The sequence below is a fragment of the Coccinella septempunctata genome, chromosome 4 (assembly GCF_907165205.1).
Source record: "Coccinella septempunctata chromosome 4, icCocSept1.1, whole genome shotgun sequence".
NCBI classification, from domain to species: Eukaryota; Metazoa; Arthropoda; class Insecta; order Coleoptera; family Coccinellidae; genus Coccinella; species Coccinella septempunctata.
The window spans coordinates 1,873,608-1,895,946 of NC_058192.1; the positions used below are offsets into that span (position 1 = coordinate 1,873,608).

The 22,339-nt window shown below is 37.8% G+C and overlaps 1 protein-coding gene across 1 annotated transcript; it reads left to right on the plus strand.

The window, feature by feature from the left end:
• Window positions 1-6,965: 6,965 nt before the first annotated feature.
• Window positions 6,966-18,925, plus strand: LOC123310751 (sodium channel protein Nach-like). The gene is made up of 10 exons (XM_044894393.1): window positions 6,966-7,063; window positions 7,265-7,471; window positions 7,538-7,855; window positions 8,379-8,514; window positions 8,847-9,126; window positions 9,183-9,248; window positions 9,361-9,547; window positions 9,806-9,912; window positions 9,965-10,142; window positions 18,865-18,925. The coding sequence occupies exons 1-10, from the start codon at window positions 6,966-6,968 to the stop codon at window positions 18,923-18,925; spliced, it is 1,638 nt and encodes a 545-aa protein (XP_044750328.1).
• Window positions 18,926-22,339: the final 3,414 nt, after the last annotated feature.

Here is a 22,339-nt window from a genome sequence, read left to right on the forward strand (position 1 = left end):
TATTTTCGGGGACTGACACAGAAACTGGCCTTCCCGATCGGTCATCATCTTCAATGGAAAATTTACCTCTTTTGAAGCTTGCAGTCCAATTTTTCACGGTCGCATACGAAGGATACTGATCACCAAGGGTATTAAGCATATCTTCGTAAATCTGCTTACCTCTTAACCCTTTTAAATACAGGTACTTGATGATGGATCGGTACTCCAATTTTTCGATTTTCACAATTTCGGTGAACATCTTCTTTCTTTCAATTTATTGCGTAACTTTGGTTTACTTTTTAACCTCAAACTTCACACTGACACTTCTAATGAGCTATTGTTCGTTGCTATGGTAACGCAATATTTTTTTATGCATGGAACTGGTCTAGGCTAACTAGATATCAATACATCCTTGTAGAACTGAAAATAACATTTTTTATGGTTTTTCAACAGCCTGTATCTTTTAAATCGGGCCGATTCAGAAAAAAAGGTAGAGGAAAAAAGTGTTTCTTTTGGCCTCAAGAATCTACTGTTAAAATATTTGTATGAGTCAAAGACTCACCATGTATACAAAGATGGGGTGGGTAGAGAATGTGCTGGTAGATATTGGGGAGCTCAGTTCATAGCAGAATACCATAATGGACAAGACAAGAGTGAAGGAATTGTGAGTGAACTGAATAAAAAAATAACTTTTTTCTTATCTGAGAAAAAACAACAAGTGATTTGATTTTTCGATATATATCATATTTAGGAGGGATCACTGTCTCGTGAATTCATCCCACATTTCCTGTCGAAAATTTCTATCACGTACATCCTCTCCAAGATAAGACCGATGTAAATTCAAATTGTGCGGACCCTTGCTTGACATAAGCATCGGATTGTTTTGGAATGCAAAGGGTTGAAATTGGATTGCGGGTTAAATAGTTCAGGGTATAAGTCAACATGGAAATGCCAGAATCTGACCCTTCGACCCTTATTACATCTGCACCGCTGACGAAGGTTTGCGTATGTATCAAAAAATTACAGAGGTAATCAGAAATATCAGCATTTGTACCCCTTTCGTTTCATTTGGAATAGAAAGAGGTAAAAAAGTGATTGTGCAAAATTGAATTGGTTCATTAATTGATTATTATTACACCTGAAAATTGATGTTTCTTTCATAAGTTCGCGATTAACGATGTCATATCAATGTTTCTGTCAAAATTGCAGATTTTCTAACCCTAACCATCAATCCATTTTGCATTTTGGAGGTCAAAGACAATATCCGAGGACATCGTATAGATATATAATAGGTAAATCGATTAATACGTAATGCATACCCCATAATTCCTTCCAATTATTGGCATAATTATGCCGATCGACACAACTATTACAATTAAGGTAGGCCGAACATCATAGAATGGCCAACCATAATCCCTCTGTGGTATCGAACATCGAAGAAACTGTTTTTCAGAGTGTTTGGCTTTATCATAGAATTAGAAGGAATTTTTTTCGATGATCCGTCAAATTCGAATCTTCTTCTATCAAACAATCAAGACCATGTATACATAGAGTAGTTTACTCGAACATTACTTTTGGGCGTTCCATCGCTATTGCTCCTTTCTGGAAACAAATCCGTCAAGATACCAGACCTTCCGAGTCATAACCTCCATGTGTTAGCCATTGCCATCCTGTCAAATCTCCCAAATTGTAGTAAAATCCCTAGATCGATACCAACAACATGCTCCCTTCAGTAACGTCACCAACTTGGTGATCGCATTCGGGGATAAAACGAACGCCATCGAGTCAAATAGCCTGTCTAGCGTCAATTCAAAACTTTGCGGATAGCATCCCCAGAATGACCTTTTCCCCCTAAAATATGTTAACTGTGTCCCCGAAGAGAAATTGGGAGGTATGATTGATGAGGGAGCATGAGGGAAATAACCCCGCGAAGAAGCCAGGGAACGGCGCAAATCCCCATCGTCAGCTGCAAGCTGTGCAAGTGGTTGCAAATGACGAGATAGAGACTACTGTAGGATGGTAATGGGCGTATATGGGGTTGTAGGTAAGGGAGAAGACTGGTTCATGTGAATTCGCGATATACTAGATGTCCCAACTCACACTTGAAGGGTGAAGAGGTTCAACTGAATCTTTTTTGGGACGTTTTGAGCAATTATTCGCTCTTTTTCATGGTGAAAACTAGACAAAATATAGGGAAAAACACACAAGAAAGATATCAGAGGACGCATATCGATAAAAGATTGCACGAATACAAAAATCATGGAATATTCAACAACAGGAACAGAATCACAAAAGGGATCTTCCAGCCTCCACAGACTCTTTCCAGCCTCCTGATAACACTAAATCGATGAGTGATCAACTATAGTCCAAAATAAGGCTTTCAACAATAAAATGTTTCCTTTCAAAGATCAATAACAGCAAAGACACACTGTTAAATCACGGCAAGATGACACACATGACAAGCAACCAAAGAAAATGGCAGCAAATATACCTACTGGAAAACGGCTTTGAAATATTTCAATCAAGTAGGTACCAGTCAACTCTGCACAGTATTTTTCAAATAGTAGGTAGTTTTGCTTCTTTACAGTAGATATTATTTTTTTCAATTAAAGTAGAATCAGATTTTTGAGTGAACACACGAGGTTTCTCTTCATGTAATGAGGTGCAAAAACCTTTGAATGATGGGAACACTTGGTCCTTTTCATCAGCATAAAATAAAATTCACTTGCTTTAACTTGGTGAAAAATCACACTAGGAATGGCAAATGCATCGAGTTATGAGTCGATCGAAAAAGTTTCGCATATATTCCTTCCGAAAATGATGCAAGAAACGCAAAGTGATGGACGCTGCAACTTCCACTCTCACTGCTTGTATGTAGGGTTGCCTGTAGACTGGGGCGCCACCACCCCTATACTGATGAAAATATTTAGGAATCCCATTTAAGGTAAGCGCACATACAACGGCATCGGACGGACGGTATGGATCGGAATAAATTACTTTCAATGGAACTGAATGGAGCAACGCACATATGTGCGGACGGCAGGCATCGCATCGCATCGCATCCGACGGAATTGAGGAACGAGAATTAAATTCCGACCGATGCGTGATATGCCGGCCGATCCCGACATATGTGCGATACCAATCGGAGATTGCCGCGGCATCTGCGTCATTTTACAAGTCACTACATGCAGCGGCTTGTACGGGTAGTCATAAGAAATATGAATTCACGGAAGAAGCATGAGTTTTCAGGAGAACTTAATACTGCGCGTACAAAATTATAATGAATTGTACAGGGTGGGCAAATTTCGATGTTTTAGCACTACAGCTTTTAAACCAGTGGAGATAGACAAAATCTGATACCCCATTCTCGGTCTCTTTTTCTGAGAAACTAACAAGAGTAGTAGTCATTTTTTTCCACCTTCTTTTGTTTTCGAGTTATAAGCGAAAATTGGAAAAATGGCGATTTCGAAATTGATTTATATCTCCGCTAATACTGATGATAAAGCTCTGGAATTGAAACATTATACAGGCACTTTTTCAAGTAGAATCCAGTGGCGTGCTTGCCTTTTTAGCAGGATTTTTAATTACGAAGCTATTACCCAAAGTTTTGTTTTTTTAAATGGGAACATCAGATTTCTGTGCAATTTTCTGAAAGCTTAATTCTTACTGATTTCAAAAATATATAACATCATATAATTTGTATCAATATAAACAATAGAAAATGGTCAAAAACCTTTGTTTTCCCAATATTTCTATGGTTTCAACTTTTGACGAGAACAGAAAAATAGAGCTTCCTAAAACAAGATCAGTCTCCTTCCGGCAATGTCATTCTTTCTATGCTTTTTACCAATTTTCACAAAATTTGAATCTTGGAGAAATTGAGTAAGAAGCATAGAAATGAAAGGACTAATAGAAGGAGACTGTGGTAATGATAAGATGCTACATTTTTCTATTCTCATCGAAAGTTGAAACCATAGAAATATTGAAAAAGAAGGTTTTTGACCATTTTTTATTATTTTTATTGATACAAACCATATGACGTTATATATTTTTGAAATCAGTAAAAATTGAGCATTAAAAAAATTGCACAGAAATCTAGTGTTTCCATTTAAAAAAACATAACTTTGGGTCATAGCTCCGTAATTAAACATCCTGCTGAAAGAGCAAGCACGCCACTGGATTCTACTTAAAGAAGTGCCTGTATAATGTTTAATTTCAGAGCTCTATCATCAGTATTAGCGGAGATATAAATTTATTTCGAAATCGCCATTTTTTCAATTTTCGCTTATAACTCGAAAACAAAAGAAGGTGGCCAAAAAGGACTATAACACTTATTAGTTTCTCAGAAAAAGAGACCGAGAATGAGGTATCAGATTTTGTCTATCTCCACTGGTTTAAAAGCTGTAGTGCTAAAACATCGAAATTTGCCCACCCTGTACAATTTAAGTGACAGAAATTATAGCAACCATTTTTTTTTCGTCCTTCATCAAGTGCGGAAATAAATGAACATATTCTCCAAAATCCTTCCTTTTTTACATATGTCATGTATCCACATTCGTCTACGATTCCTTCGCTTTTGAAACTCTTCTTCCTCCAGAACAAACGCTAGTTCCTCACCGCTTGAAGACATATTCGCAACTAATCTATTCCTCCGGAGTCCGGCGATTCCGATGTTATATGTGCGATACCTTCATAAAAATTCCGCCGCTGCCGTGCCGTTCCTTCCATGCCGTCCGTCCGATGCCGATGTATGTGCGCTTACCTTTAGGCAACGAAAATGCCTAAATTCTGCGGGAGTTGATTGATTTGGTTATGGTTAGAGGCAATACATTCCATGGGAACACATTCAACCGAGTTAGGGTCACTCAAATTGAGTATCTTTCAACAAGAAACTGTTTTATCTGAGGTGGAAAGATTCGTGAATTATTTATGAGGAATCTGTGAATCCTGGATGGACCACAGTTTGGTGTACAATGATCAGACTATTAGAAAATACTTCTTCGAATAAATGCTGCTTGTTTTCATACAGTGTGATCTTTCATGACTTGATTAATATTGATCTTGAAACATTTGGTCCAAGCAGATTTGTAGTTCGTCTCATTTTGTCTACCGTTCCTTCTTTCCACAGAGGAATTTCTGCAATTGGTGGAGACCTCCTAGATCATATGATTTCACATGATCAGACTTCTTTAGTTGAGTAAAATCTGTAGTTCATAGGATTTATCCATAATAAACTGGAAAAAACACTTTGCCGATTTGTTTTTATTGGATTACACCCTTAAACTGTTCAAAAGTATATGAAAATCGGAAAATACTAACCCCCTATGGGCGATAATGGTCTACACTATCTTCATATGTAGAGAAAGAATACTATTAAAACTATTAAAAGTCCAAAACTGCTCTCTAATAGGTAAAACTCTTTTAAGTGTCAATCTACTACTTGATAGACAGAGACAAAGTGTTGAAATGAGAAGAATTTATGGAGTTCCCTGGATTCCCCAGTGCCTTTATTTATGGCTCCTGAAATTCACCGCAATTCCTAGATTAGAATCGGAGTTGATGGGGATATCACTTAACTGATCTGTACTTCGCACATTTTGAATAGCTCCCATGCCCCTGCAAAAGCTGCATTTATGTGCGAATTTCGAGCTCTGAAGTTTAGTTTAGGGAACTTTCTGGCCATATAAATCAGCGGAATAGCTAAGTCTGGAACGTGGAAACGGTGCGGAGGTCCATTCATTCCGAAAGATGGAAAGATGGAATATATGTCACGCTGTTCTTAGAAATAACCATATCTAAAAAGAGCTGTCAATGAAATTCTCATTAGGAATGGATATCTGATGGTAAGACTGAAAAATTTATTATATACTGAATGACAGAGAAGACAGAATACCCAGTATTAGCTTGACTGCCACTGAACCTTAAGATACCTTCAGAAATCATATGGTTGAGTTGAGACAGTTTAACCATTATCGTTCAACAAAGCGTTCGAAGAAGTTTCAAACAAAAATAACTGACCGAACCCTCTCCTCCACCGTTAATTATAAATAGCCCACCCAATACTCATTTGTGGTCTCTCACAAAGACCCGGAAAAGTTTCCCAGAAAATCCACGTATCCCCGAATGTGATTTCCAACCATCGGCGAATGTGAAAATTAGGAAATTGGCAGAATCGGTCGGGGAAGAATTCGCAGCCGACTGTTTAGTGAAAAGCCTCGATTCCCTTTTGAACTGGCCCAAACTATTCGGTTGGGGAAAAGGGGGTGGGAAGAGGGTGGTATGCGTTGAAGTTTTGATTGATGCTTTCGTAGATGAACCGGAAAGATGCGCTGCCTGTGATCTAGAAAACGACACGCTGGATATCGAGCTGTGTTTTTCAATTCGTCGGGGCAAATTGAATAAGTATAATAGATCTCCTTCGTATACGTAGGCCTTGATTTATTCACGTATTATTCTACTTGACTGAAAAGTTCCTTATATCGTTAAAGAAGAAGGATGAATATTGGTTTTCCGTCAGGAGGTCCTGTTCATTTGGAATTAGTCTAGCGAAAAATTGGCGTTTCATACAACATGAATCAGTTTATACCTACTGTTTTTTAGAGATACACCTGAATAATATACGAATGAAGGTACACCCTGTATTGCGTTTTCGAACTCCTGTTCCAAGGACACTCATTTGAAAATAACGTCAGTGTATAATTCTCTAATAGAAAAAGGGAGGGCCTGACCATAAATCAAAATGCTAATATGCACCTATTGATGCTGCACACAGGAAATTAAAATGAATTATTCACAGCCGAACCCTGTTCGAACAAAAAAGTACTCTACGAATTCCCCTATATACTTTTTTTCCAATCAACCATCACGCGAGAATAATTGTAAAAAATTGGGATTCCCTTCGAATTTTGTTCGACCACACCAATTTGTTGGGAGTAGTTGTTATTTATTCTTCGATGAAACGGGGAACGGAAATTTGGCTCAGGAAAATGAGTTTCTTGAAGTACCTGGGGAAACAGTTTTGTCTGACTACACATTTGCACGGGTATAAGTTCATAGCATTACCGAGAAGAGCGCCATTGGAGAGGTGAGAGTATTTATGGTATTAATTTTTCGACAGATTTTCTTGGTGTTTCTCGAATGCTCTATTCGGCATTATGAGTTTTATTTCCCTAACATAGTAACACTTCAAGAACTGACTACTAATTGTAATTCAGAACGAGATTCTGGGAAAATCTATAAATATAGGTTAAAAGAGTCCTCCCTTCTCAATGAGTATCCCTTTCAGATTCCTATGGACAGTCATAGTAGTGTTCTTCTGGAGTTCCGCCCTCTTCATCCTCATATATGTAAAATATAGAACAACTCGAAAATCAACGATCCTGGTGACTGATTCCATCAATTACCCTGTTTGGAACTACCCATTTCCAGCCATAACAATTTGTAACTTCAACAAAATCTCCAAAATGAGAGCTCACACTCAAGCCGAACAAATGTAAGTTCACCACTCGAAAAATTTTGAGTTTTGATGTTTTCTTCGTATGTTTTTACACCATTCCAGACAACACAAACTGAACCACAGTGTTGAGGAAATCGCAAATCTTTTCGCTCTCCTCGGACAGTTATACTTCTACTCTGATAACATCCAGGTGACCAACAAAGATAGATACTTACAACTTCTCCAGCTATTGGATCACAACAGGGTCAACTTGAACAGATTGCTGAGATCATTATCGCCTAGCTGTAGCAGCATTGTAAAGAGATGTAGATGGAAAGGGGAGGATAAGGATTGTGACACGATTTTCGAGAAAATTATAACTTCAGAGGGACATTGTTGTTCTTTCAATTATTACGCACCAAGAAATCACAAGTTTGGAGGGTAGGTATGCCTTTATGTACCACAAGATCACAGTTTTTGGTTAGAGCTCAATCTTAATACCTCTTATATTCTGAATCTCTCTGAAAAATCTACCTAGAATACTCAACAAGGACTTTAAAGGGGTAAATAAGAACATTCCCCTCTAAAATAAACCTCAGTGCTGTAGAATCCCACTATGATTATTGTATAGCAAGTAGTGAGAGACGACAATTATCTCCTTCCCACACCAAGTAGATTCTGCAGCTTTCACAAGCTGAGCTAGGGGTTATTTTGGTACTGCTGGAGAGGCACTGTCGGCATAAACTGAATCTCTATGCTTGGGCATATTGCAGACTCTTTGGAATAGAGAACATGTTTATGAAGCTCACATTTAGTCAAAGCTCACGATGTGACCTCTCCAATGATCCTAAGAACCTCATGATAGCTTTCTTATTCGTATAGGCTTCTAATTCTTCACCAGTACACTAATTGTATCCAAATGAGGAAAGATCCATCAATTTTTTGCATTGATATTTATTCGTAGGTTACTGTACCCTGCAAGATCACCTCCAAATCCAAGAAGAGTGTCAGCTTGTGGATATTCATCAGCTTTTGAAGCGTTAGTTTCTACAAATTCGGATGATTACCTATCATCTGACAATCTGGGTTTTGGTAACAAGGTATGAGGGCTGCTTTTGGTATTTAATTGCAGTTTCTAAGATGTTTCTGCTATATGCATAGGCGTAGCCAGGATTTTTCATTGGGGTATACCTGGAAAGCTCAAGGTAGTTATTCAGCTCGATTCAGTCGATTTCAGTGAATGGGTACCAGGAATTCTGGGGGGCGTGTGCCCTCCCTGGCCCCTACCTGTCTACGTCCATGTCTTTATTCCCAATAACATACTTTCGGAATCGAATACGAACAAAATTATCAACCCTTTTCAACCCTTTCGTATTTTATTCCGAAGAGTAATTTTTGAGGATAGTCTGGATGTTTTCTAGAACCTTTACAGATCTTAATACACAATTCCTATGATTACCCTGATTGGGGAGACGAGTCTTTTCTGCTGGGAATGAAAGTTACAGCCCTGCTGGGGGTGAACCCCAGCCGAACGTATTCGACGGACAATTTCAGATCTCTTAGCATTCGAGAAAGAGCATGTTACTTCGAAGATGAGCTGCCGCTGAAGAATTTCAAACATTACACTTACCAGAACTGCCTGACTGAGTGTAGAATGAATTTAACCCAGTATTATTGTGGGTGCATACCCGTTGTTTATATCAATGAAGACGGTAACTCAACGATTATAGTTGCAGACGCTGTTTATGACATATCTTTTGTTTTCCAGACCTTATTGCTCCAAACCATAAAGTGTGCTCTGTCAGGGACATCGAGTGTCTTTATCTTCATAGACGTAAGTGAGGCTTGTAAATAATTAACCTATTTTTGTGCAAGAAGAAGGAACTTAAAATGATTGAATTGTTTCAAAATCCCAAAAAGGAACTGATAATTACCCATATTTTCAGAATACATTCGGAGTACCGTTCCTGGTATCGAAATTGAGGCAGAAAATTTCACAGGTTATGTTTGGGATTCGACCAACCAACCTTGTCGATGCTTGCCAGAGTGTTCGTCCACAACGTACGATTTTCATTCCTCCTTGTCGTTTTTAGAAACAAAACATACCCCTTGGACGGATAAGCGTGGATTGTAGTAAGTGAACATGTGACTTTTTACCCCAATTTTTCTCTGGAAAGTAGTTGAGGTTTTCAAAATGACAACCCTGAATTTTTGTGCCAGAAATGAATTGATCTTCTATTGCTGGGAAAGATTTGGTCTTTGATGGGGTGTTTATTAGCCCTATTTTATTATAAAGTGGTGAACTTTCTTTGATTCTCTTATATAATATTTTATAGTGTAATTTTTTATGAGACAGTATCATTTAGATAATTCAATTCATGATCATTCTAGTTATGGAGTGAATATTTCTAATCACTCTGTATTGAGAGTATATTTTGACGACTTGGTTGGGACAAGAAATCGTCGGTCGGTAATTGGAAATTGGCAGACATTTCTTGGTGAGTATACTCATACGACTATGAATATTTTCAGCCTTTAATCTATTTTCAGCTTTTTACGGTGGCATTCTTGGACTTTTCGTAGGATTCAGCTTCATTGCAGGGATTGAACTGATCTATTTTTTCACCGTGAAAATATTGATCGATTCTAGAAAACCAAAGAAATTCGAGAAGAAGCCCAAGAGAATCATTAAACAGTTCTTACAGGACAACGGAAAGTCAAGAAAAAAGTACTCCATTGTTAATAAAAATCTCAAGATGTTTGATAACGCACCAAAAAAAAGTTATCTTGGTTATTATTTGGAATGAAATCGTCATTTTTGAAAATTTTAAACTTGTTATGATGCCATTTATTTCTACCACAATTTTATTCTAGCTGATGTTCATTTATCTGTGGAAAAAATGTACCTATTCACTTTATATTCTTTATATTATTCGGAAAACCAAAGACGCAATTTTAATGCAGGGTTGAAGAGAAGTTTCACTCTTCTGGAAACCTATTCAAATAGTTATATTCTTGATCGATATCAAATAAAAAGTTTTCACACTCAAATTAAACCAGTTTTATTTGGATCTTTCAGCATGTTATTGGTCGAACCTTCTTCTTCTGCTCATTTCTCGTATCAATGTAAGAAAAAAACATATACCATACTCATTCAACCAGCTGTTCACAAATTTGTGTGATGCTCAGGTGATTTTTATGGTTTTCTTTGGGAAAATTAGAGTCAAACCCGTAAGCATGACGACGAAGGCAATATTTTCTAGTACTAGCTGAAGAATATTGTCCGGCCTGCTCAGCATATCTGGACTCAATACCATAATAGCATTTTTATCTAGGTGCGCGAGACAGTTTAACTATTACATCCATCAATGTGGAATACTTAAGAGATTTTGTTCTATCGAGAAAAAAGTTTTATTTTCCTATCGACCCGAGTCAGCAGACTATAAATCTCCATTTATGCAGGCACAGAAGATTCTCGAACGATTGTAGGAAGTTTGCACGGAATTCACAATTTCCTGTAACTTCGTTGTATGTATCTATTTGTGTTCCTTGAGTAGTTTTACAGTAGTTTGGATGGAGGTACGAAGGTTTTTTGTCGTAGGGAAAACAGATTGAAAAATGAAATTTTGAGTGTCTTCTGCGATTCAATAATGGTAAAATGCTTTCCAGGTGTTTGAAATATGTTTGCAATTTTTCAGGAAAATCATTAATTTCAACCTCAATTTCTCCATTCATGTCACATCATTATCAAAAAGTTTCGACTTGTTTAGTGTGATGTAACAGGATATGTTCTAACAATTCCTTTGCACCCTGTATAGCCTATTGAAGAGTTATGAATTTTAAAAGACTTGCAAATGCTCTTGACTCTTACCTCAACGTTTTCCTCATCCTTTTTCACGCTTTTGCATCTGCAGCGTTATCTGGAAAATACAAAATCCATTGAACTCGATTTCTTTGAATGCGAAAGGTGAAAATGCAGACTCCCAAAATCGATCTTCCCTATCCCGACAATCCTCATATCCCTCCCAAATCCCCATACGGTGCATCATCTTTCCAATTGTGAAAAAGCGCTTTTTGATCTCGAACAGAAAGAGCCTGGGTGTCAGATCACGCAGTACTATTCACCTTAAGCCCTCTGCAACGACTCCCCAGCCCTTTTCCCGTTCATTTTCATCAAATTCGGATGCGTGACGTCAATGAGAATCCGGAGCCGGCTATCTTTCTCTATTATTGTGGCCATCATCTCCGGACATGCTGGAAGAGATGGCTGGTAATTCAATAGACCTCATCCCCGTCTAGGAAAGTTGCGAGGAAAGATAAAAATTAAGTGTTTGCCTGCCACGAGCCTTGGCAGTGTAACTTATAATTGCTCGTTGAATTGAAGAAAGAAGAATTGGCGAAAAAGGAATCGTGGGAGTGACGGACAGACGTATAACAAGATTATAAGTTGCTGGAAGATGCTCGCGCTTTTTATTCTACCCGCGCTATGGGAACAGTTGGAGAGTCTAGAAACAAAAGGTCAGTAAAGAACCTAGAAGATCTGATATTGTATATGCGATAGGCAAAATCATAAGGTACGAGATATACGAAGATGTATTGATATCTAGTTAGCCTAGACCAGTTCCATGCATAAAAAAAATATTGCGTTACCATAGCAACGAACAATAACTCATTGAAAGTGTCAGTGTGAAGTTTGAGGTCAAAAGAGTAAACCAGAGTTACGCAATAATTTAAAATGAAGAAGATGTCCACCGAAATTGTGAAAATCGAAAAATTGGAGTATCGAGCCATCACCAAGTACCTGTATTTGAAAGGGTTAAGAGGTAAGCAGATTTACGAAGATATGCTTAATACCCTTGGTGATCAATGTCCTTCGTATGCGACCGTGAAAAATTGGACTGCAAGCTTCAAAAGAGGTAAATTTTCCATTGAAGATGATGACCGATCGGGAAGGCCAGTTTCTGTGTCAGTCCCCGAAAATATCGATGCAGTTCATGACATTATATTATCAGAGCATTGAATTGGGCTAAAACGGATATATGAAGCACTGAATATTTCATACGAACCCGTTCATCAATCATATAGTTTACGTCAATTTGGACATGAGAAAAATTGCTGCAAAATGGATATCCAAATGTTTGAATGTTGACCAAAAGAGTGCAAGGGTAGAAGCATCGCGTTCGATCAGTGCTGGATTTGAAAACGATGTGGACTTCTTAAACCGAATTGTTACTATGGATGAGGCTTGGGTACATTTCTACGATCCAGAAACAAAGCAACAATCGATGGAATGGCGACACTTCGGTTCTCCAAGACCTAAGAAGTTTCGTGTCCAAAAATCTGCTGGAAAAGTTCTTGCTTCAGTTTTTTGGGATTGTCGTGGAGTAATCATGATTGATTTTTTGGATAAGGATAAAAATAACCGGAGATTACTATTCGACATTATTGACAACTCTACGGGAAAATATTAAACAGATAAGACGCGGAAAGCTATCAAAAAGTGTTTTGTTTTTGCAGGACAACGCCCCAGCACACAAATCTCATGTTGCCATGCAAAAAATTCGTGAGTTAGGGTTTGAATCACTAGAACACCCCCCTTATTCACCAGATTTGGCTCCATCCGACTATCATCTCTTTCCTCAACTGAAAAAGTTTAAAACGTCGTTAAATTTTCTTCCAACGGGGAGGTTATAAAAGCTGTGGACGTCTGCTTTGCAGAGCAAGAAGAAACATTTTTTTTGAGAGGTCTAAAGACGTTGAAGGTTCGCTGTAATAAATGTACCCAATTAAGAGGAGAACATGTTGCGTAATAAAATATTTTGACATTGAAATTTTGTTTGGTTCCATAGTAGGCTAAGAATTTTTCAATAATACATCCTCGTAATTAGCTGACAACACAATTATGCGGTGGATTACTCGGAATTATTCCATAGCAGTTATGTGACCTATAAATCATTCCATATTAACACGTGACGCAGGTGATTCTGACGCACAACAACCATATTGATATGAATAACATATATACCTACACTATCCCCTCATTTTTGGACTATTCACACTGTGCTACATTGCCGGAATCTAAATCTGCGCTCGTAAATATTCCGGGATAAATTCATTTTCACGTATTTCTTCCGGTCTCTCAATGTTCCATGGGATCGTGTTGCATAAAGGGGAAATTTCTTGACTATTTGCCAAGGCTTTCTATCTCTTAACGTCATCTATTCTGCGGATAGCAATATATGAGCCATAAATCGTCGTATGAGAAATACATGATCCTGTATTTTATCTGAAGGTGCAGTACACAATATACACAGTTACGTGATTGTTAAAAAATGCAGGGTGGGTTATTTATGCGGGGTTTACAATGGCAACACCCTTCGAAGATATATCGAAACCCAATTGTTACTCGTGTTAAATAGGTTCCCAGGTTAAGGACATTCCTTAGAAACTATCAGGAGAGAATTAATTCAATAAGAATCGTATACCTACCTACTTCCACTTTATTTTAAAGTTTCTCCCCAACAGACAAACTTTTCATTTTCCAACGAAAAGTTTCAACCCATCAATTGGAAATCCTTATTAAGCTTCTCGAAGCCATTTCATCGTTGTCTCGGAAGTAGCAGAAGCAGAAGCTGTAAGTGGAGCACAAACTTCACTGTCAATAACAGCAAAAATCAATGAAGAAGCCTTGCAATTACGTGCTTCCGTCGTTTTTGATGTCTCGATCCCTTTTTGCTTCTTTCCAACTGGTAATTAGTCGGGCAATACACTCCAGCCTCAACTTTGGACCTAAACCGTGGAGAACTGGTCAATCCTTGCGAGATTCATCCTCGAAATACGAGGACTATTTGCATTCCTATCTGGAAAAGGGGCACGAGTTTTCAGATGAGTATACAGGGTGTAAATGAAGAGTCCCAAAGAAATTTAAGGGTCAAAAAAGAGTGTGAGTCCTTAATATAAATTTTTCTAGATAGAGTCATTCGGGGGAACTGAGCGCAGAGGGTAAGTGTGCGCAGTGCGTATATCTCGACTATGCGATGTATGAAAGAGGGGTTCATTTGGGTGAAGCAAGGGCGCAGAATCGCCAAATTAGTTTTTCATAGGAGTGCGCCGTGCGACGTTTCGTTAACTTTTTATTTGCAATCAATCAAATTCACTAGTTTTCTTGTTAATTATTAGCATCTCTGCAAATTCTGCCAGGTCCAAGTTCCGAGTCCGACAGTGTTAAACAATATTTTATTCGATCATGCGCATATTAATCTAAATATATATTAAAAAATTTTAGGTTCTCTTAGCTGCTCAACTTTATAAGAACGTCAATTCAAATTTTGGCTTACTGGGGAAAGTGTGCGCGGGTAATTGTGCGCATAGATTCATTATATGGGCATTAGTTCAGTGAGGAATAAATTATGACATTGTTGATTTTCTTGGTTAAGACTCGATCAATACTGTCCTATTTGTTCAGAAAAATATGAAGAGCCACCAACAGGGGAATGTATCAAGTGTTGTGTTCACCAGGAATTGTGGCACGAACAATAATGCAGTGCTCATAAAAAGGCGCTTCTGTATCGACAATAAACAGCATTTCTTTGATATTGTAACATTTTGATGACATTATTTTGTAATTTGTTTTGATTGTGTGGTTCACTAAGCACTGCGTTCACTTACCCCGTGAGGGTGCACACACTTACCCGCAATACGGGGCATGTGAATGCACTCCAACTTTCACTATTAAATGTTTTTTTGCGGAGAGAAAACCTCTTTGTTTGTTTGCATTTTGATGTTTTCTTATAGATTAGAAAATTCTCTATCCTATGAATATGTTTTAATTTTCCTAGCTTCAACATTTGAAACAGGGTATGGCTTGAAAGACAAAAGTGCGCACAGTTGCCCCGAATGATTCTATAGCTCCTTCAAGATGGCACCTGCAAAACCGTATTTTTATTATCTTCTTCTCTGATACCAATCATGAATCTCGACGAAAAGAATGCTGACAAAACTAACTCCTTGTGACGCCCCAATAATTATCGCAGCAACACTGGAGTCCGGACAAAAAGTACCGACCCTATTCTTCCCAGAACAATGCCGACTGGCTGGTATTTCATTTCAGACCTCATGAAATGTGTAGGACGATAAAACACCGATCCCGTTATATCCTCATATATCTTCATGCGTGTGTACAACACAAGCTGAGAAAATAAATCGGGGCCATTACTCATTTTCCGACAACTTGCAACATCTAATAACGTTTGGTAATTCAGTTTGCCATCTCCGGACTTTAGAGCGATTTTCCACTCCTACGCCAAGTGGGAAAAAGATTGTCGGGTGTTTTGGGACTCCTTCCATGGGTTGGAGGAGTTTCTCGAAACAACTCGTATATACGCTGGGGGATTCGATGGAGGACCACTCGTGGAGGCTTTATGAAGGGAAAAAGGTGAAAGGGGTCGGTTTAATCCTTCAATTCGTTTTTAAATCAGCTCCCAACGGATTATTTGTTTTCGATTAGTTGTCCGCAGGTATTGGGGTATTAAAAACGTACTGTTTAATCAATTAGTATTCAACTCTCAGAAGGATATTCATGGCGATATCCTCAAGGTATATCTGGATTTTATGCTCCTATAAAATCATTTTCCTCATAAGCATTCTATCCCATTGAATATACATTTTCCAAGACCCACAACTTTTCGAAATTGAGGATATGATAGTAACAAATTGCTGAATGCGCTGGTTTCAACTGAAGGAATGAGAGGTTAGAGTCATTCGGGGCAACTGTGCGCACTTTTGCCTTTCAAGCCATACCCTGTTTCAAATGTTGAAGCTAGGAAAATTAAAACATATTCCTAAGATAGAGAATTTCCTAATCTATGAAAAAACATCAAAAAGCAAACAAACAAAAACGTTTTTTTTTCGCAAAAAAAAATTTAATAGTGAAAGTCGGAGAGTAAGTGCCCCATATTGCTGGTAAGTGTGCGCACCCTTACGGGGTAAGTAAACGCAGTGCTTAGTGAACCACACATTCAAAACAAATTACAAAGTAATGTCATCAAAATGTTACAATATTAGATAAATTCTGTTCATTGTCAATACAGAAGCGCCTTTTTACAAGCACTGCATTATTGTTCGTACCACCATTCCTGGTGAACACAACACTTGATACATTCCCCTGTTGGTGGCTCTTCATATTTTTATGAACAAATAGGACAATATTGATCGAGTCTTAACCAAGAGAATAAACTATGTCACAATTTATTCCTCACTGAACTAATGCCCATATAATGAATCTATGCGCACACTTACCCGCGCACACTTTCTCCAGTAAGCCGAAATTTGAATTGACGTTCTTATAGAGTTGAGCAGCTGAGAGAACCTAAAATTTTTTGTTATATTTAGATTAATATGCGCATGATCGAATAAAATATTGTTCAACACTGTTGGACTCAGAACTTGGACCTGGCAAAATTTGCAGAGATGCTAAAAATCAACAAGAAAACTAGTGAATTTGATTGGTTGTAAATAAAAAGTCGAAACGTCGCACGGCGCACTCCTATGAAAAACTAATTTAGCGATTCTGCACCCTTGCTTCACCCAAATGAACCCCTTTTTCTTTTTCATACATTGCATAGTCGAGATATACGCACTACGCACACTTACCCTCTGCGCTCAGTTACCCCGAATGACTCTATACATTTTTCCAAGACCCAAAACTTTTCGAAATTGAGGATATGATAATAACAAATTGGCGAATGCTCTGGTTTCAAATGAAGGGTTGAGAGCTTATGTAGGTAAGAAATCATTAACCAATATGATGGCGCCCTATACAAATTGAATAGGTATGGAGCAGGATTTAGATGTTATAATTCCAAAATTTGAAGATTGGTTGAATACACAAACTGAACAGAGGTATAGCAAACCAATCACAGTCCTCACAGAGTAGCTCTTTTGCAGTTTGAGAAAGAATAGATAATCTTTCCAACTTCATTGGCAAATCCATCTCTCAGGTGGAGAGGTGTGGGATCTGTAATGATCTCTCTCTCACACTCTTGCCTTTGTATGCATAAACCCAATAGGGGAAATGGACTTAAAATTGTAAAGATTGTTGACAATCCCTAAACAATTCACGAAATTTCAAAATCATTATAATAAACGAATCTTTTCATCGGTTTTTTCTCTGATTTTTCGACAGGAAAGCATAGCATAGAGTATAAGGTTCCGTTAGTCCTCAGAAAATCAATCTTTGGAAGGAACTTTTTTCATGCATCATCGGGGTTTAATAGAGCTTCAAACTTCTCCCGATGTTTTCAATAAGACAACACCGTTCGACTGATCGCATAATCCTCTTCCCCAAGAATTTTAGCGAGAGTCGAAACTCTCCGAATTTGATAATCGGCTTGTAAATCAACGCTTACCTTTTATATCAAGGGAAACAAATGTTTTCGTTCCATTATCGCCTTTATTCCGATCCTAATTCCGACAGCAAACAATACACACCGCCTCAGTTGAACGCAATTATTTTTCACGATCTTCTTCATCGCTGCAAATTATCGAGTGAATTATTTCATTTCTCTGGTTCGGGCTGGGAATTCATCAGGAGTTTTATGATTCCCTCATCGACTTCGGGAGTTTTCCGGGGGACTTTTTGCGGCCTAATGATGAAATTGTGTTGTTTAAATTCATGAAGACGCCGGATTCTGTAATTTCGTTCTTTCAGACGTTTTCTCCGCGAACTTTGTTCTTCCTTCAATGTCTCATTACCTCGCATTGTAATAAGCTGTTTGGGTTCATACTTTTGTCTTCCTGTTAATAGGGAAGAATAGGGAGATGAAGGAAACTTCACTAGTCTGTGTATTCCCGAGAACGAAATTAATTTTTCAATAACTTTTTGTCGGTGAGCTTTAGAACTCATTTGACTGTGTCAAACGAGATGCTGCATAGAAAATGTAAAATTTCCCACTGAAGGTACATTGGAAATAAGTTCATTAGATGATGTTATTGAAATTTTATTTTCTGAAGAATCTGAATGATAGTTAATCGTTATCGATTGCAGTAGTTATTGGTGAAAATGTCATTTCAATTGACAATAATTTCTGAGAAAAATATTTCTATGAGATATCACGCTGCAAAAATGATTTAGTTCTGTGATCTTAATTACTGTCGAGATGACAGTCGCAGTAGCTGGATTCTAATGAGAGCTTGGAACATCTATGTTTCAAGAACGAGAGGTCCTCGATCTATGGATTTCAATTCTGTCTATGTGTTTTTCAGTGTTTGTCTATGAACTCTGTGATATACGAAATATGGCTCCTAGAATGAATTTTAAGTGTAGAAAACCCAAGTTTTGCGATATTGTTAGACCCAAGGTGCGTTGTTTATAAATTCCTGTGAATAATTTACAACCGTTTAATCAGAATTAACTAGAAGCATAACTTTCTTCACATTTTCATTTGATTCAGGGAGAAACTTGAAGAAACGGAGGTTATGGATATGGAAAACGAGGAAAACAATTCTGCCTAATATACAGGCCACCCACAGCACTCAGGACAACGACAAAATTCAATTGGAGTTTACTTTGGGAACGTATAAGCATCTTAATTATTGTCGAGATGATACGTGGACAATGAAAGTTGAAGTAGCTGGATTCTAATGAGAGCTTGGAACATCTATGTTTCAAGAATGAGAGGTGCTTGATCTGTGGATTTCAATTCTGTCTATGTGTTTTTCAGTGTTTGTCTATGAACTCTGTGATATACGAAATATGGCTCCTAGAATTAATTTCAAGTGTAAAAACCCAAGTTTTGCGATATTGTTAGACCCAAGGTACGTTGTTTATGAATTCCTGTGAATAATTTGCAACCGTTCAATCAGAATCAACTAGAAGCATAACTTTCTTCACATTTTTATTTTATTCAGGGAGAAACTTGAAGAAACGGAGGTTATGGATATGGAAAACGAGGAAAACAATTCTGCCTAATATACAGGCCACCCACAGCACTCAGGACAACGACAAAATTCAATTGGAGTTTACTTTGGGAACGTATAAGCATTCTCTGTGAATAAACGTAGGGAGAGGTATCCATTTACGAAGAACAAAGGAAAACGCCAGCGGTATGTTGCTTTCTACTCTCGTATTTTTTTCTAGCTTGGGGTAACCTACAGACATGCGTTAAATTGGAAAGGTAATACGGCAAATTTCGACTGTAAAAAATTTCAACGCGTAGGTACGGTTGTGCCATATTTACTGGCACAGTTCATCGCTGTTTTTATAATGTTTCGAATGAACTAATTTTTTAAGGTGGCTATTCACTCAGGGTATGATGCCTCAATCTAATTGTTTGAAATTTGAATACCAACAACATGATCATGACCATTTATGAAGGTAGAAAAATTCAGTAAACATTTAAATGGGAGGGGGGACATCCGAGATGAAAACCTCAGTGAAAAACCCTTTTTTTTAATCAATCTGTCTGATTCTTGTGAAGGAGTTCAACTTCACCTACTAATGAACCAGCACTGAACGTTGTAGTAAAACGAATCCTGGAATTCAATATGCGTTGCCGTTTCTACCGGTCACGAAAAAAATCGTGGGTGGAAATTGCTTCTCGAAAAACAAATAACCTGAAAAAAGTTCGTTCTATGGCGCCACTTCAAGGGAAACGTTCATTTGTCTGCACGAACTAACGTAGAGTCTTCGACGTTTGAAATTGGTCATATATCCATCCCTCAGTCAGGTGACTTTTCCGGAGCCTTCGTTTCTATTTTCAGTTCCTACGAACAATCGAATCATCGCACTGAATACGGCCCCTAATGAATTTCATTCGGCTAGTTTGATTGCCAGGCAATGGTCGCATTTCCGAGGCATCAAAATTGAATTTGAAGCGAGTTTTATCGCTAAAAGGGGGTGAAAGCTAGGTGAAGCTGGCACCCCCAGATGCGAATTTTGAAACAAAAAATCATCAAGAACGAACGGTTGCGCCGAGATGGATGAAATTCTCAGATTTATTACAAGAAGAGTTGCTCTTTCAGAATATGTATCACATTTCCATTTACGGCTACTTTTATTGAGAGATAAACTACTCGAAAACTGACCTTCGAAAAGTCCTGAAAAAGCTGGGTTCGGTTAAAAAGACCAAGACCAAATGGTTGCACCTAGGTGGATGAAATTCTCAGATTTATTACTAGAAGAGTTGCTCTTTCAGAATATGTATCACATTTCCATGTACGGTTACTTTTATTGAGAGATAAACGACTCGCAAGCTGACCTTCGAAAAATCCTGAAAAAGATGGGTTCAGTTAAAAATTAGTCAGGACCGAACGTTTGCACCTAGGTGGATGAAATTCTCAGATTTATTATAAGAAGAGTTGCTCTTTCAGAATACGTATCACATTTCTATCTGCGGTTGCTTTTATTGAGAGATAAATGACTGGTAAGCTGACCTTCGAAAAATCCTGAAAGAACTGGGTTCAGCTAAAAATTCGTCAAGACCGAACGGTTGCACCTAGATGGATGAAATATTCAGATTTATAACTAGAAGAGTTGCTCTTTCAGAATATGTATCACATTTCCATTTACCTTTCTTTTATTGAGAGATAAACGACTCGAAAGCTGACATTCGAAAAATCCTGAAAAATTTGAGGTAAGAGTCTTCTGGAAAGAGAAAAAAACGTTTTACTGAAAGATTTTTTACATGAGAATAGAAAGGGTTGTATTTTGGTACCAGAGATTCAATTTGAGTATATTATTTTGCCGTTGAAATGTATAATTTGTTCGAAATGATTTCAACAAATTGGAACTATTTATGAACCGACGTTGTTGAATGAATGTAATTTCAAATCGAAGCTTTCGATATATACAATGGGTCGGCGTTTAAAATTCAATGTTTTCGTAGCACATCAAATACACCATCGAAAAACACAATGGTCGGCAAACAGCATTTCATTCATTCGCCGCTGACATCGGAAAAACATCGTAGAATAGGACCAGAATCGATAAATAACATCACAGGGGTATTATGTCGTATTAATAATCCTTGTAACGGACAATAGGGCACAATAATTGTCGTATATTAATCATTTCCAGTTGTATTCACGGAAAATTTCAATGCGGAGGTTATATTGATATTTATTTTGCATTAGTTTCAATTAAACGGACAGCTACACTTTGTGAAAGCCTGTTTTTCGATGCCATGAAAAATGAGAGCGATATGTTCGTTCAATCTAAATGAACTCTCTTTTCTCATCATTCATAACTGACAACTGGAATAATTCCAGTTGGTTCTTTCAATTTTGTTAGCTGGGAAATTCTTCTTAGTTATTGTCGTGAAATCAAATTTCCATGAAAGTTTTTATTGGTAAGATACGAGAAATCAATGTTAGGTCAATAACAGAGAAAAAAATTAGATGAGTCTAGCACTTGGTTGGTCCCCCATAAGATCATCTCAAACATTCTATTCAAGTCATTCTTTTCATGAGACAATTTATGAAATTTTGCCCAAATAACCAGAAAAGAGATAGAAAGCTGCTCCAGGTTTTTCTAGGAAAGGCCTTCATCTAGATATCTCTGCCTGGACGTGCTCGATGGAATACGTGTCTGGATAGCGAGATGGTCAGTCAATCCTTTCAATTGAATGAGCTTTAAGCTATTCATTTTAACCAGGCCTCTACAGTGAGGACAAGCAAAAGACAAAGGAAACTTTTAGAATTGATCTAAAGTCTTTTATGCTTTATTTTGGGTCTCTCCATTCAATCCAACAATTACTGCTGGAGGATGGGTCCAGAACTGAACTAATCTCATTGAAAAATTCCGGAACCGATCCATCGAAACGTTTTCGGTGATAATACCGAAGTTTTCCTGCCGAACACTGGAGCCCAAAGAGCCGAAACGAACGAAAAAAGTTTTCGACGTCTGAAAAAAAAAGGATGCTCCAATTT

Coding starts and splice junctions, on each gene's coding strand:
- LOC123310751 (XM_044894393.1), top strand. CDS start 6,966: ATGAGTTTCTTGAAGTACCTGGGGAAACAGTTTTGTCTGACTACACAT. Junction 9,127..9,182: donor TGTTTATATCAATGAAGACG/GTAACTCAACGA, acceptor TTTGTTTTCCAG/ACCTTATTGCTCCAAACCAT. Junction 10,143..18,864: donor AACGGAAAGTCAAGAAAAAA/GTACTCCATTGT, acceptor CATTTGATTCAG/GGAGAAACTTGAAGAAACGG.